The sequence below is a fragment of the Juglans regia genome, chromosome 1 (genome assembly GCF_001411555.2).
Source record: "Juglans regia cultivar Chandler chromosome 1, Walnut 2.0, whole genome shotgun sequence".
In the NCBI taxonomy this organism is placed as follows: domain Eukaryota; kingdom Viridiplantae; phylum Streptophyta; class Magnoliopsida; order Fagales; family Juglandaceae; genus Juglans; species Juglans regia.
In genome coordinates, this window is record NC_049901.1 from 9,330,060 (window position 1) to 9,346,264 (window position 16,205).

General features: G+C 39.4%; 2 protein-coding genes across 3 annotated transcripts; both read right to left on the reverse strand.

Moving 5' to 3' along the window:
• Window positions 1-291: 291 nt before the first annotated feature.
• Window positions 292-735, reverse strand: LOC108998525 (uncharacterized mitochondrial protein AtMg00860-like). Its single transcript, XM_018975093.1, has one exon. The coding sequence runs from the start codon at window positions 733-735 to the stop codon at window positions 292-294; it is 444 nt and encodes a 147-aa protein (XP_018830638.1).
• Window positions 736-3,787: 3,052 nt separating this feature from the next.
• Window positions 3,788-15,579, reverse strand: LOC108998607 (DNA mismatch repair protein MSH3). 2 transcript variants are annotated; one of them, XR_001997361.2, is made up of 14 exons: window positions 14,460-15,579; window positions 13,713-13,913; window positions 13,182-13,346; window positions 10,186-10,284; window positions 9,834-10,085; window positions 9,403-9,657; window positions 9,128-9,259; window positions 8,178-8,438; window positions 7,693-7,764; window positions 6,231-6,380; window positions 5,235-5,708; window positions 4,529-4,845; window positions 4,267-4,341; window positions 3,788-4,171 (listed from the first exon to the last, which is right to left on the reverse strand). XR_001997361.2 is itself a non-coding variant. In XM_018975200.2 (13 exons), exons 1-13 carry the CDS (start codon window positions 15,411-15,413, stop codon window positions 4,153-4,155), a joined length of 3,351 nt encoding a protein of 1,116 aa, XP_018830745.1. In that variant the 5' UTR covers window positions 15,414-15,579; the 3' UTR covers window positions 3,788-4,152. The 2 variants fall into 2 exon arrangements, 1 of the variants encoding a protein (XP_018830745.1); XM_018975200.2 differs by lacking the exon at window positions 4,267-4,341.
• Window positions 15,580-16,205: the final 626 nt, after the last annotated feature.

The window sequence follows — 16,205 nt, forward strand, 5'->3', positions numbered from 1 at the left end:
AAAGGGCATCCGCCACCCTATTTTCCTTACCCCTTTTGTACTCAATAGAAAAGTCATAACCTATTAGTTTTGTAATCCATTTCTGTTGCGTCTCAGTTCCCACGCGTTGTTCTAGCAAGAACTTAAGGACTTGTTGGTCAGTTTTTATGATAAAAGGCTGCTCAAAGAGGTAGGGCCTCCACTTTTGTCTTGCTGTCACAAGAGCTAATAATTCCTTTTCGTACGTCGAAAGTAGCCAGGCCTTGCCCTTAAGGGCCTGACTCAGGAAATAAATGGGCTACCCCAACTGCATTAACACTGCCCTATTCCATTTCCGCTTGCATCACACTCAATTACAAATGGCTTGCTAAAATTAGGGAGTTTAAGGATTGGTGGGTGGGACATGGCCTGTTTTAAGGCTGTAAAAGCCTTGCTAGCCTCCGGGTTCCAAGAAAAATCGTTTTTCTTGAGTAATGAGGTAAGTGGAGCAGCGATGAGATCATAATTCTGGATAAATTTCTGGTAATATCCCGTGAGCCCAAGAAATCCTCGTAAGGCCTTCACATTCTTAGGCTCGGGCCACTCTACCATAGAAACAACCTTCGAGGGATCTCCCATCACTCCTTTATCATTAATAATGTGGCCCAAATAGTCAACTTCATTAACCGCAAACCGACACTTGGATTTTTTGGCAAACATGCAGTGTTGTTTCAGCATGTTTAACACCTCTCTTAGGTGACCCACATGCTCCTCCATTGACTTGCTATATACTAGAATGTCATCAAAGAATACAAGCACAAATTTCTTCAAAAAAGATTTAAAAACATCATTCATGAGCCATTGGAATGTGGCGGGCGAGTTGGTAAGGCTAAAAGGCATCACAAAAAATTCATAATGTCCCTCATGAGTACGAAATGCTATTTTGGGGATGTCACTAGGCACTACTCTCACTTGATGATAGCCCAAACGTAAATCGAGTTTAGAAAATATCACCGACCCAAAGAGCTCATCCAGCAGCTCGTCTATAACTGGAATAGAAAACTTTGCCTTTACCGTTTCCTTATTGAGTGCCCTATAGTCCACACAAAGCCGCTAACTACCATCGACTTTACGAACCAGCAAAACAGGGGACGAAAATGGACTAGAAATAGGCCGAACCACCCCTGAAATCAACAATTCAGTCACAATCTTCTTAATCTTAGTTTTCTAGTAATATGGGTATCGGTAAGGTCTATTGGAAATTGGTTGAGTGCCCTCCTTGAGGACTATATGGTAGTCATGGGTACGAGGTGGTGGCAGCCCTTGGGGTTCACTGAATACCCCCTCAAACTCTTCTAACAGATCAAAAATTTGCCCATCCACACTTCCACATTTCTCGTTTGTTACCTCCTCACACATGATCTGCAGTAAAATGCTCTTCCTGGTAGTCATAGTCGCCTTAAGCAACTTATCATCGTCCTCTACTACCGATGAGTTTAACTTTAATCCCTTGAATTCTATAGGTTTGCCATTCAACACAAAATTCATAAGGGTTTTCGAAAAATCCCAAGTAATAGGACCCAATATTTCCAACCATTGGATGCCCATCACAATGTCACAACCAGTAAGGTCCAATAAATGAAGATGTGGGTTTAGCAAGTTACCTTGGACCTTTAAATGGGTTGTTCTACAGATTCCTTCACTACTTAGGCCTTGCCCATTGGCTACACCCACCCTCAAATTAATTGAGTAATCCACTGGCAGCTTTAATCTTGAGACTACAACCGTGTCGATAAAATTGTGTGAACTGCCCAAGTCCAACAATATAACCACTTGTTCACCAAAAATACTTCCAACTACACGCATCGTTTTTTTATGTGGGGGTTCCAGCAATAGCAGCCAAGGATATTTCAGGCTGTTCTTTGCTGCTGGACAGTGTTTCCTGCTGGGTTTTTTCATCATTATCATCACTAGGCAGCTCCTTCTCCTCTTCACTCTCATCCTCACTTCCTTGTAACAAGTAGATTTTTGGACTTCTACATTTATGCAAAGGGTTCCACTTCTCATCGCAATGGTAGCATAAGCCCTTGCGATGTTTTTCATTCATTTGTGTTGAATAAACAGATTTAGTACCCCGCGTTGGGTTTTTCCATTTGTGATAAGTCTCACCCGAGTAAGAGCTTTGAAAGGAATTACCCCCTCCCATGGCATTTGATTTTTCTCCCGTAGACTTAGTGAATTGTTTTGTACAACAATGATACTCCTCTTGCATTTTTGCTAACCCATATGCTGCATTTAAATGTACAGGGTTTAAAATACGGGTTGGGATGCGAACCTCATCTTTCAAGCCGCTGAGAAAGCAACTCAGCTTGTGAGAGTCGGAAAGACCTCTCACGCGATTGGCCAATGCCTCAAACTGGCTCATATAAGCAGCCACAGTACCGGACTGTTTCAACCTCATCAATACCTCTATTGGATCGTCATACGCCGTGGGACCAAAGCGAAGGAGTAAAGCCTTGGAAAACATCTCCCAATCTCGGAATAATCCACCATTTTCAGCTTCTTGGAACCATACAAGGGCCTCGCCCTCCATGTGGTAAGAAGCCATCGACAACGATGAGGTAGTGGGGTTTGGTGGAAATCAAAGTAGTGGTTGGCTTTAAAAAATCAAGCAACTGGGTTAGATCCTTTAAAATAAGGAAATTTTAGTTTGACACCCCTGGAGTTGAATCTTCTTGGGTCTTGGTTTTCAAATTCCAGTTGGAATGAGTTGTGTGGGAGTGGAAGTGGGGGAGGTGGAAGATTGTTTTGTTGGGCGAAATGGGCTCGTAACATGTCCTTAATCTCTTGAACATCTGTCTTAACCTCATTGAGCTCCAGTTTAGTTTGGTCCATCTGAACTTGTACGGCATCAACTTGTTGCTGCTGTTGGTTTTTTGATCGAGTGTTTTCAGCCAAAGCAGTCTATGGTATGGTCAGGTTAATGCTCTGGATAGAAGGCATGGATTTTGTGTCTGTTTGGATGAATTTTTTGTGGGTGTTTGGGTATTATTTTGGTGGCTGTTTGGATGGGATCTTGGTGGTTGTTTGGGTTTGATTTGGTGGCTGTTTATATGAATTTTGTGGGTGTTTGGGTCTTATTTTGGTGGCTGTTTGGATGGGATCACAACTACAATATTCTTCCCAAAAGATTATTCTCTCGTCTCTCTTTCCCCTTTATTCCCTCATTTCTGACATGTAACTAACTCTACTATTTGATAAACTAACCTTGCTAGACTTGCAAATAAACTGACAGACCCATTGAAAATTACCTCACAGACTTGAGACGCACATGTATCCATTTCCATACTTCAACCCCAACACACCGTTTGAAGTCTTTAAACTCAAATGGTGCGTTTTACACTTATTAAACGCTCACCCCTGCAAATAAAATGCACGCACGCACGCACACACACTGTCCAGACTTAAAATAAAACGCACGCACACTGTCCCAACTCCAAACAAAATGCACGCACACGACTTCTTTCTTCTGGACCCACAGCACACATTTCCTTCCCTTTTTATGTTGTCGTTTCCAGTTCTTACTTAAGCACTTCACAGTTCACACTTCTAGTTCAATGCGCATAATCTCTTCACTTATTCTCCTCTTCACTTCTCTGTTCTAGGTTTCATCCTCTTGTCCAAATTTCAGCCACCGGGTTCATAACATAATCAAGATAGTCAAGGAAACACTTGGCTTTCAGTTTTAGCCAGGAAACTTGAGCTTGACATAGACCGACCAAGCTATTCGTCACTTTCCCTTTCAGGGTAGAGAATTAACTCATTTACATATGCTACAACTTCTTTTTCCCTCCCAAAAAGAAAATGAGAGAAATGAAGAAGGAATTCCCCTTTTTTCTGTTGCATATACTAATTTACATTTAAGTTTCACCAATTACATTTTCGGGTTACATCGGAGTCTTGTGATATTTACATCAAATGATAACTCACATGGATATGAAATAGAAATGAATGAGAGAGAGGACGGAAAGAGGCAACAGAAATGGAGTAGAATGATGTATGCCATCTCCAAAGACATTTTTAACACAAAACTATTACCTACAAAATTGAAGAATTTCACGTGAACTCTGCCCCCATTGCTATACTGTTAGCTCTCCTTGCCGTAGAATGAGACATGCCATCTCAAAAACACTTTCAGGAATGGCCTTGTACCCTGAAAAATAGTTAAAAATGGATATATCAGAGCAAGTCCATAATGCAATTTCATATAATCTACTGTGTGCAAGTGCACAAGCTTGCTAGCCATACTTGGAAAATAAATTTGATAAGGTGCATCCTATATGATGCTAGTCCCCAGTACCCTTCTCCCCACCGAGTCACCGACTGCAAAATGGAATGGGTTGAATTGCCGCATGAAAATTAGTTCTACAGAAGCACCACCAACCAAGACACCCAAAAAAACATAGTCCACCTAAAAAATGTTTCTCCGAAGAAAAAAACTAAAGGGGAGAGAGAGAGAGAGAGAGAGAGAGAGAGAGAGAGAGGCAAACCCAATCCAATTCATCCTAACCTGCTTACTAGATCCTTTGCAATGCTTCTAGCATTTAAAAGCTGGATGCTTCTTGCAACTTCATCATCAGATACTGCTGCTTTCAAGCTAAAAAAGAATCCCTTGTATGCAACATTGACGTCTTCTAAATCCCATGTCCCTCCAGGACGGAAGCACTCTGGAGTTTCCAACATTTTCTTTTGTGTTTGTGGGTCATTATCAATAAGGAGTTTCTCAAGGAGATGCTTTTTTCCCAATCTACTTCCTGCCCTGTTGTTTACAAGTGCTTCTAACCTGGAACCCATGATAATGGCTCGACTAATACATGTTGAAGGTAGCTGCAGAAGGTAGGAGTTGCAAATAACAAAAGCAATAGTCAAAACATGTACTAAATGTGAAGCTTCGGTGACAACACACCAATATAAAAGCACCTGCAAAAGAGGCTCATCCTCCTAGAGTAAAAACAGAATATCTACTTACCCAAGATATTAATTTCCCTTCCCAACTTTTTAAATTTCCCTTTTTCCCACTTCTCCCTTCCCTCTTTCTTTAAATTTCCGCTAAAACCAAAATTTAAGGTAAGCTTGTCATTTGCCATGTATATGTGATTTACTCTTTTTCAGTAGAAATCCACTTCATAAAGATTGTCACAAAGAGGCAAATTTATAATATGAATCACAGCACATAACTGCAAGGAGAGAGGGAGAGACAGGAGATTTCAAGTTACCTGTGCAAGCTGTGCAACCTTAAAACCAAAACTACTCTCTGAAACGCCAGTCACAAGCTTATATAGGTAAGTCACATCTTCATGATCAGATTTTGAGTTTTCTATATCCATGTCTTCATGTGAAGTCAAATATGAAACATGGTATGCCCCCACAGAGCCAGGAAATTCATTTCTAATATCCACAATTTTAGGGTAGTGGGTGACAAAGAGAACCATGCACCTTTTCTGCTCTAGCATATAATGCAATGTAGCATAAGCAATAGCTACACCATCATGTGTGCTTGTGCCTCTCCCGAGTTCATCAATGATAACCAATGAACGTGCTGTGCAATTGTGGAGTATATTTGAAGCCTCACTTAACTCTTCTAGAAAGGTGCTTCTCCCTTGTTGGATACTGTCAGAAGCACCCATTCGGGTGTAGATACCATCTAGCACATGGAGTTTTGCCGATGATGCTGGTACAAAGGAACCAACCTAAAGAACCATAGAAAATTCCAGTACAGCAAATTCTGTAAGAGATCCATCTTGTCAAACAAAAACCGTAAGAGGGAAATTTTGGACACTACAAAAGGTATTCAACAATCAGCACCAGCTGAAGAGAAACATACTAGATCCATCACAGATTATAATGCAAATAAATACTAAGATGAACAAAAAAAGCAAAAAGAAGAACTCTGGTTAATATTCAAGAACCCTAATCAATTGCATTTTTCCAAGGATGAATACTGGGTCTTCTTACTAACGATGAAGTTTATATTATGTAAGGCATATAGCACGACTCCAACAATCCAAAAGCTACAATGAAACTGAAACTTGTGTCTGAAGAGAAAATTTCTACATAAAAGTGTAACTCTGTAGACAGGATGGAGAAAACAAGAGGACCGGCCAATTTTTAAAGAATGAAACTGATTTGAAAATGTTGCGCATGGTTCCTATTGATACAGTTAATGCCCTAGATCATAAACAATAGAGAGTAGTTGGGAGATTTGAACTTACCTGAGCCATGATGGCAATGAGAGCAACTTGGCGAATGTAGCAACTCTTTCCACCCATGTTGGGTCCAGTAACAATCTGACAATACTCACCGTCTGCATTCAAATTCGTGTCATTTGGAACAAAATTGTCTTGTAACATAGTTTCCAAAACCTGGTCAAAAGTGGCAAGCAGTAAACAGGAGGCCATAATGACTAACGGGAAAATGGCCTTTCCTAAACATATCAGTATTACAAACTCACGCTAGTATCATGTCATCTTCTTTTTTGCAATTTAATAAACATTATTGATGAAATATGATTTATCCAAGAACTTGAACAAATTAAAGTGTCTCAGCTATACTTGATGAAAGAAAGTGAATTCCTTAAATTATTTACTAAAGGTTACAAGCTATGTCAACATAAACTACTAACTAGAACCACCAACATAATCCACCCTCAGGGGCCCCACCCCAGTCCTTTCTCCCCAAATGACAGATCAGCATGCCAGTTCAGCTTGTGACCCAGAGGGTGTAGGCAGAAACTTGGAAACCACTTCTCCAACAAAGAATAGGTCACAGTTCACAGTGTCTCTACCAGCCTAGAGAGAGAGAGAGAGAGAGAGTCTGGACATGTTAAGAATTATGTAGAAATTGCAACATAGCTTTCCAGAACGTCAACTTGACCCTATCAACTTATATGGAAGAGTCACCGTGCTCTGCCCCCTCATCTTCAGAAGCTGCTTTCCCTTAGGAAAAAATGATAACTATGGCAAGTACTATCAAAATTTCTTTAAGTTTAAATACACACAAGCACTTAATCTCTATGCTAGGAAAGAAACATGATCTATGTAATACAGCATCCCTAATACTACTTATAAACTATTTGTGCACCCACACAATGCACAAGAAGAATTGCTATACTTATATTCTTTCTATAACCTGTTTGTGGAGTTGCATGGCATTTTTCAATTACCAATTGTACTATATTGAATGGAAAAAGGATTTAAGTGTTGTTCAAGAAAGAATATGAAGTGTTCCAAACCTAAGAATAGGGATTCCAAAATATAGATCATATATTTGAAACTTTCTATCAGTGTTTCAACTCTAACTCATCTATAACATATATAATTTTCACAGTAAGAATTTTGCTTCTTCCTTTTTTTTTTTTTTTTTTTTTCCTGAGCCATGCCATGCATTCTTTTATTAACTAACCATAAATTTAGTCATAAATGATATAGAAATAAACTCCACACAAAAACATTACGGTTGCACCCAATAATAGCCAAAGCCCTGAGATTAGATAGAAGAGCCTCTCAGCAAACAAATTGAAATAGGTTTCTGAATTCATAAGAGTATGTAGTTCAAGGACTAAATCCCTTGATTGAAAAGCAATATATTGACAGTTACATAATAATATCAGTTAAATTAGACTCAATAAGATCCCTCACCGAGGTAAAAAAAATTTAATAAATTTTGAACACATACTGGATGACGACCAGAAGAGATGTGTACTTGAACAGGTTCATCTTCATAGACAAAAACTGGACGAACATAATTCTGCAGCAGATTAATCAAGAGGAAAATATAGCATCAAGTTAAAGTCGCAGATATAGTGGAAATTTTACTCTTGCCACAAATTAGTTTTCACCTGGACAAAAAGCACAAATTCTAAGAAAGTAACAATAAATGCTTTTGCCAATGGCCCTTGGGCCAATTGGTACCTCCACTGCCCCCAAGTATGGGACCTTGTGAGACATCAGGGGATCGCAATCCCCCAGTTTACTAGGAAAAAAAGAACAGCAACTGCTTATTGTGGGAGTACATCATAGTAAATGTAATAAATGGAAAACAGTTACTGTGGAAAGTGCAAAACTTATTTTTCAACATTGTTACAGTAGAATACTTCTGGAACTTCCCAAAAGGGATATGAGTGGTATTATTTAGGGTCAGAAGGGGTAATTAACTCTCACCTTATTTCTGGAAAGAATGGCAAGGGAATGCAGACAATCCAAAGTAGCCAGCGCTTGAACAGCAGCTTGAAAGTCAGCATAATATTTACCAAATTCCCTTAGAAAGCTATCCCAAGCAGCTCGGCAGGCAACTGTCAGCTTCTCATTTGCCAGCAATAACTGGTCTAAAGCAGTCAACACTTCCAGTGGGTGATAGCGTATTGTTTTTTTGGTACTATTTACCTTAACCCAATTCAAGGGTACCTTCACATCTACGGGCAACTGCAACAAAGCTATTCTAAGTTAGGTATACAAATGAACGTTGCAGATATAATTGGAATAATAATAATTATTATTATTCCAATTGGGATATCCTATTCTTACTTATCATAAATATATATATATATATATTATTTGAATATCAAAATATATTTTTTGAGGAAAATAACCAAAAGTAAGGTCACGCCAATCATTGAAACAGGAAGACAAAGCGAACATGGTCAATAACACTGAATAGCCAAACAAATAAACACACCAACACCACCAACCAAAAGAGATCTATTTTTTTTTTAAATAACTTGTTTACTCATTATTAGGTTAAACAATAACAGAAACATAGACCATCAGTTAATTGAACCTTACCAACTGCCCCTCCCCTCACCAACTTCAAAAAGAAAAAGAAATGGAAAAAACAGGACTGCATGGTAAATACACTAAAAATGCCACAATATTAGAACACATAAATACCTAGTCATTTACCAGAATCTATCTTGGAGACAGCAACTCAAACACTTGATTCAAAGACAGCACTGTAAAGTACGTGGAGAAAAAGAAAATTGCACTTGAAGTACAAAGTTAACTATGAAGCAACAAGACAGGTGGAATCTTGAATTTTAAAAAAATGTTTACAACTTGCACAGGAATCTCAAATAACCAAGAAAAAAGTCCATCTGAATTTCAAACTCAACTACCTCTATTAAATGTGTTGTTCCAGACACATTCATGAATTCCAATTTGCGCATTCCAAGCTGCTTGCGATACAAATCAATCAGAGAATCCAATTTCTCCTGTGCCATATGAACCTCTTTTTGGGCTCTAGAAACCTATGGATAAAGAATCATACCAAGAGGGCTCAGAGAGCATAGTTAAAAAAGGCAAGATGAAGCACACACATACACAGAGAAGGCCGGGTGGGAGGGGGACCCGCCACTTTCAGCTGATGAAACCCCTTATACATAGTACAAACCTCAGGAAATTGACCATTAGAAGTGCTAATTAAATTTTTTAGATCTCTTTGATCAGCTGCTTCTTTGTTAAGGGTAGACAACAATTTCACAGCACTGCCAATTACAATGGATGATGAAGCAGTCAAAATCAACTTTTTCAACAGCTTGGAGTACACAGTATTGGCTCGCATATTTTTGACGTTATCCTCTTCTTCAAGGTGAATTTTCTGAAGTTGTTTTCCAGCACATAGAATAGCTTGGATGACTGCAATGAACTGTAACATCCAATCGTGTAAAAACTGTCAGCATGCCACACAATGTAATAAATACACTTCCAAGGCATAAAAATTAGTAGCATTGACTGGAAAGGCAACATATGAATGACCTATATAAGCATAGCAATACACATTAGCAGGACAATTAGCAGGACAAAGAATGAGTCATTCATCACCTCGGACGGGGTGGCAGTCCGGTGGAAGACTCTTGTTATACCACGTTGAATATCGGGTGACCTCCCCAACATTGTCAAAACTGAAGAAAGTAGATAAGTAAACTCAGGTTGTACAACTGTGGTATCAGAATTTTCCCCATCTAACCCTTGAATATTTTGCGAAGCCCTAGAAGACCCCATCGATTCTGCAATCTCAGAAACAGCATCAAGACGAGCAGAAATCATGTTTCTATCACATAAAGGGTGCGCTACCTGTGTCATGCAATGGAACCTAATCAAATACTGGAGAAAGAAAGAGATAAAATTGCAAGCAAAATCCATCAAAATCCACATCCACCGGACCACCACATACCCAGTGCCTAAGAAGTCTTGACCCATAGATAGTAAGAGTATGATTCATGAACTGCAGCAAGGAGCCGGACTCGGATCCATCGGTGCTGTTCTTCAAAACCTAAAGAGAATGGACATAATATTTGTTTTTAATCAGTACAATGGACACAGCAATTTAGTCTTATTGAAATGGAATATTACTAATAAGGAAATATTTTTTTTTATAAGTAAACGATTATATTGATATGAATAGGCATAGCCCAAGTATACAAGATGGTATACAAAAGGTAACACTTATTTAGGAAGAGAAAATAGAAACTAGAAATTCATGAAAATTGAGGCCACGAAAATCTACAGCTGTGGCCCACAGAAAAAAGAGTGTTGACAAAAAATAATCTAAGTTCTTCTAATGAACGCTCATTGTCTTCAAATGTCCGGTCATTTAACTCCTTCCATAGGCACCACAGAAAACATATCGCAACCATTTTCCACACTGCTGAGATTTGTGCGAGACCTCATAGATTGGTCCAACTGGCCATGAGCTCAATCACTATGGCAGGCATCACCCAAGCAAGATCTAACCTGCTAGACACTTCATTCCATAACGTTCTAACAACCTCACAATGCAATAGCAAAGGATCCACAGTTTCACCATTTTTCCTACACATGCAACACCACTCTACTATGATCACCCTTTGTTTCTGTAAGTTGTCCAATGTCAAGATCTTACTCAATGTTGCTGCCCATACAAAAAATGCCGCTTTGGGAGACGCCTTATTTCGCCAAATCCTTCTCCATGGGAACTCAGTGTTCTATGGTTGTGTAAGAGTCTTATAAAAAGAACAGACCGAGAATATACCATTAACGGTGGGTAACCCCCACATCGTGTCAGCGCCTTGTGTTCTCGGTATCATGGTGTATAGAAGACCAAAAAACTCCTCAATGCTGCCAACTTCCAAATCTTGGGCCGCACTAATGAAATTCATGTTCCATCGGACTAGGTCCTCAAAGAACTCCATACAATCAGCCACTGATGCATCTTTCTCACATGCAATTCTAAAAACTGAAGGGAAAGAACCCTTTAGAGCATGATCTTCACACCACCGGTCAGGCCAAAATTTTATTCTAGACCCAAAACCCAATACCAACTGAGTGTGCCTAGCAAATATACCCCACCCTCCTCTAATATGTGTTTCTAAATTCCTACTCCATAAGCCCCGTGAACTTCTGTAGTGCCCCACCCCCCAACATACCTCCATATTAAAGTTCAATCACCGACTTCCATAAGGCATCCGGTTCCATGTTGTATCTCCACATCCACTTCCCAAGTAAGCAATCTTCAACTTTCTAATACCCAACCCACTGATGGAGACTGGAGAGCATACCTTATTCCACTTGACTAAATGAAACTTGAATTCGCCTCCTAACCCACTCCACAAAAAATCATGACAAAGTTTCTTGATGCGGTTCGCCACACTTGTTGGGATTGGGAATACAGATAAAAAATACGTTGGCAAATTAGAAAGAATACTTTTGATTAGAGTGATCCTGCCACCTTTCGAAATATACAATCTTTTCCAACCTACCAATCTGCGTTCAATCTTCTCAATCACTGTATCCTAAATCGATATAGACCTTGCGCCTACCCCCAAGGGAAGACCAAGGTTATTCATGGGAAGAGAGGAAAGCTTACATCCAAGAGTATTAGCCAATTGCCGAATATTGCAAACATTACCTACTGGCATCAACTCTAATTTATCAAAATTCACTTTCAACCCTGATGCCGCTTCAAAACAAAGTAATAATGCCTTCAATGCTTGAATTTGGTTTTGTTCTGTCTCACAAAAGATCAATGTATCATCTGCAAACAATAAGTGAGATATATTAATGGAGCCCCTAGTAAGATTACCAACCGAGAAGCCATCAATAAATCCATTGTTCACCAAGGCGAAAATCATTATACTAAACGCCTCCATAACAATGACAAATAGGAGCGGGGACAAAGGATCTCCTTATCTTAGACCTCGGGAGCTGTTAAAGAAACCATTTGGGTTGTCATTTACCAAGACTGAAAACTTCGCCGTTGAGATACACCATCTAATTCACGAGCACCATTTCTCCCCAAACCCACACCTCCCAAGCAAATAGAGTAGGAACTCCCAATTAACATGATCATACGCCTTTTCCATATCTAATTTGCATAGGATCCTCGATTGTCCAGATTTTAGTCTTCTGTCTAGACATTCATTGGCAATGAGAATTGAATCCAGAATTTGTCTACCCTTCACAAATGCATTTTGGGTTTTGTAATGAACCTCCCCAGGGCCTCCCCTTGGCGATTTGTGAGCACATTCGATATGATCTTATACACCTCATTCACAAGACTAATGGGCCAGTAATCTTTCACCTCCGATGGCCCAATCTTCTTAGGATTAAGTGTGATAAATATAAATATGGTGTTACAGCTTTTCTCAAACTTCCCAACCGAAAATAATTCATGGAAAACTCTCATTAAATCTTCCCTCACCACATCCCAACATGTTTGAAAAAATCATTAAAGAAATATCAAATTAAAAGAAGTTGTTCAAGCCTCCAAACAACCCATTGTATATATTATATAACATTCTTTGGGAGTGCTCACAAATTCCTGATGATATTTGTACAGGAAGTTCCTTATTCTTCCAACTAGGTCTAAGTAAAAAACGTTTAAGCCCTCCTACATTGGAAAGATAACACCGGATTCCGGCTGCCAGCCCACCCATGTGGGCTATGAGAGTGATAATGGATGACAATCAAGTTATAAAAACACCAAGTATGTTGGTTCAGCATCAGAGTCAATGAGCCTGATTCACTCCTGAAGTTGAGATGATTCACCACTGGCCCTCATCCTAAGATTAACCGTTTTGAAGTCCCTTGGTGGTAGAGGAGCCAGACATGATGCTAGCTCAGCACAAGATACTAGTGTTATTAGAAACCCCCAAGGTGAGAACCTTCAGCATAACAAAAATAGGCAATTACCTCCAATTGTTGAAGTGCATTGGCTGAGAAGGTCATCTCCATTTTGCTTGAGAAGGGCCTAAATGAAGCTCCCAGGCACAAGATTCTCTCAAAACCAAATTGCTTTAGATGCCGAATGGTTAAGGCCAATGCTTGGACAGCCAAATCTGGCATGTTCATAATCCCCTTCAAAACCAAAATAGTAAAGTGTAAAAGAATGAAAAATGATTAAAAATAAAAATGCAAGAGAGAGATAAGTACAGAACTAAAAAATTCAGCAAGTTAGCATCTGATTATAAACAATAACCTTAATTAGGCAGAAATAAAGATTTAATCATAATTTTTAGTAAAAGGGGATGAAATTTAGAAAGTTTTGCAGCAATTATACCACTCATAATTTAACTAACTCAATGAGGATAAGTAATCAGGACGTCACTCAACTATTACAGGATCTGCTGAAAGAGCAGTTATCTCTAAAAGAGTGCAAGGAGAATACCAAAGGTTCCATACAGTTTGTTCCGTCAAGAAAAAAAATACTAAAAGATACAATACCTCAATTGTCAGGCGATGGTTTCCCTGCTCTGTGACCTTCGTGCTTTGTTTTGCATGATATGGATGATCTACTAAATTATCTTCACTCGTGTTCTCGTATAAAGACATCACTTCAGCAAGTGCACCTCCATCTATGAAGCATTCTCCTGAGGCATGCTCCACACGAACATTTGAAGAGGGTCCAGCATAAGCAAGTAACAACTAATTACAATAAGTCCCATTATATTAGGCAAGTCCAACTTAGAGGCCAGGAAAATCACACATCAAAAGATAAATAAGCCTATATTAGAGCATAATTTGAAGAATTTCAAATCTTAGGTTTTGTTATCATCTCAGGAATGGTTCGATTATATATCTTAAAAATTTATTTGTATCATCTCCATCTTTGAATTATCCCCAATTCTCCAATAAATAGAAGTAATCTATGATGCAAATTCAATTTAAGAATAACAAAGATGCAAGACCTCAAAGTTCTTTATCTCATCCTCTCTCTATTTTTTCTCTTTTCCCTTTCAATTGTTATTGCATTTTAAATTCTATCACCTACTAATTAACAAAATTACAAAGTCACCTTATCTATAGATAAAAAAAAATGATGTAAACTCAAAATAGAAACCGACAAGAGGAGTGAAGCCCCCAACTAACATCAGCACAAATTTAGCACCTTATATTTCTCAGACATGAGAAGAAGAAAAAATGTCATTTTTTCCATTGCTTAAAACTTTATCATCGTAACCACGAAGCTACCTTCTCCGTTTGCTGAGAGAGAGGCTTCCCAAGAAGCAACTCTGCAGGTGACAAGCTTAAAACCACAGCCTCAAGCGCATACCTCATAAAATTATCGTTGAACTCCGCATAAACAACGTCTCCCGTAGATATCTCCACCGCAACCATCCCGATTGTCACGTCAAACCCACTCTCCACTCCACACTCCAAATTCTTTTCTAGCACACCCTTCTCCATCACACAAACCAAATAATTACTCTCTCCCCCCCACCCCTCCTCCCCTCCCCCCATATCCTCGGCTGCCTCTAGCGTCGCCTTAGTGTACAATGCCGATAACCCCCGGCAAAAGGGGCCCAGCCGGTTCTCCCCGTGCGCCTTAATTGCAGCGGTCTCGGTCTGCTTCACCACACCAACCTTATACCCAGCACTCACAAGCCTCCTCACATGGACATTTAATCGAAAAGTAGGCACGCTCGCCGTCATAAAGCTATGATCCAAATGGGCATATATCCCCAACTCCCTTGCCGCAATTTCGGCATCCTCACCAAAAAACCGGAACTTGTAACCAACTTCCACCATCAAAAGAACATCAGGGTATTTATTTTTAAGGTCCACGACTTGTAGTTCTAAGGGGGTGTATTTGGTCGGGTTTGGTTTCGGGTTTTGAGATGACAGTTCTGAAGATGTTGTGGAAGGTTCTAGTAGTCGGTGGAGGAATTTTTCGTGGAGGGAGGGGTTCGGGAGAGGGGGGATGGCATTGTGGGTGTGGGGGGAGAGTTTGGGGAGCTTTGAGGGTTTGGAATTTGGGGAGGAGAGTCGGGAGGTACGGCGGCGTTTGGAGGGAGAGAAAGTGACTGTGGCTGAGATTTTTGGAGGGGGGGTTGAAGAAGAAGACGAAGGAGGAGCAGGACTCGATGGGATTTTGGATTTGGGAGCGAAGAAGCGGGATATTACTTGCTGTTTTTGCTTGCCCATTGTAAATTTGTAACAGGTGATGGCGATGGTGGAAGTGAGGGCAAATTTAGTATGGAACTGGGAGGGTTTGTTGATTTGGCGCGTTTTTATCTGGACTCCTCAAACTATAAGATTGTCGTCTTCTATCCCTTCGTTTCTCCTTTTACTTTTCCTCTTTTCATTTCATTTCTTTTCTTTCTTTTCTTTTTCGGCAAATCGGAACTTCGTCGAAGCGGAAGAACTTATTAAGCTAAAAAAAAAAAAAGGAAAATAAATAAAATAAAGACCTTCAGAAAAAATCAAGATAATTCATTCAAGAATGCGAACAACAAAAAGACAAATTTTATTATTGACTGCATTATTGGAGTTAAAAATGTGTGAATCTAGATTTTTTAAAGTTTTTTTCCAAACTCATGATTTAGAATCAATTTAGGTGAATTGTGCAACAATACACTTCTAGTGGTCTTTTTAGAATTAATTTGAATGCAGTTGATTTGGAGGACGAAAATTGCGCACCAACCATCTACCTGGATGTTAAATAAAATGGTTTGACGGTATATTCCTTCTCTTTTCTTTTCCGTATCTGTTCTCTTTCCTCCATTCTCCTCAATTCTCTTCTCTTCTCCTTTTCGATTCTCGTTCTCTCCTCCATTTGCAACCTTGAGATGATAGAACACAATCTGATAGCCATTATTTCCACCACTCCTCTCACTATAGAACCAATCTATACTAATCAATTTAGAAAATTTTAGATTTTCGATTCTATGTCTTCGAACTATTCATCTCCTAAAATCTTTTGAATCTCACCAAGCA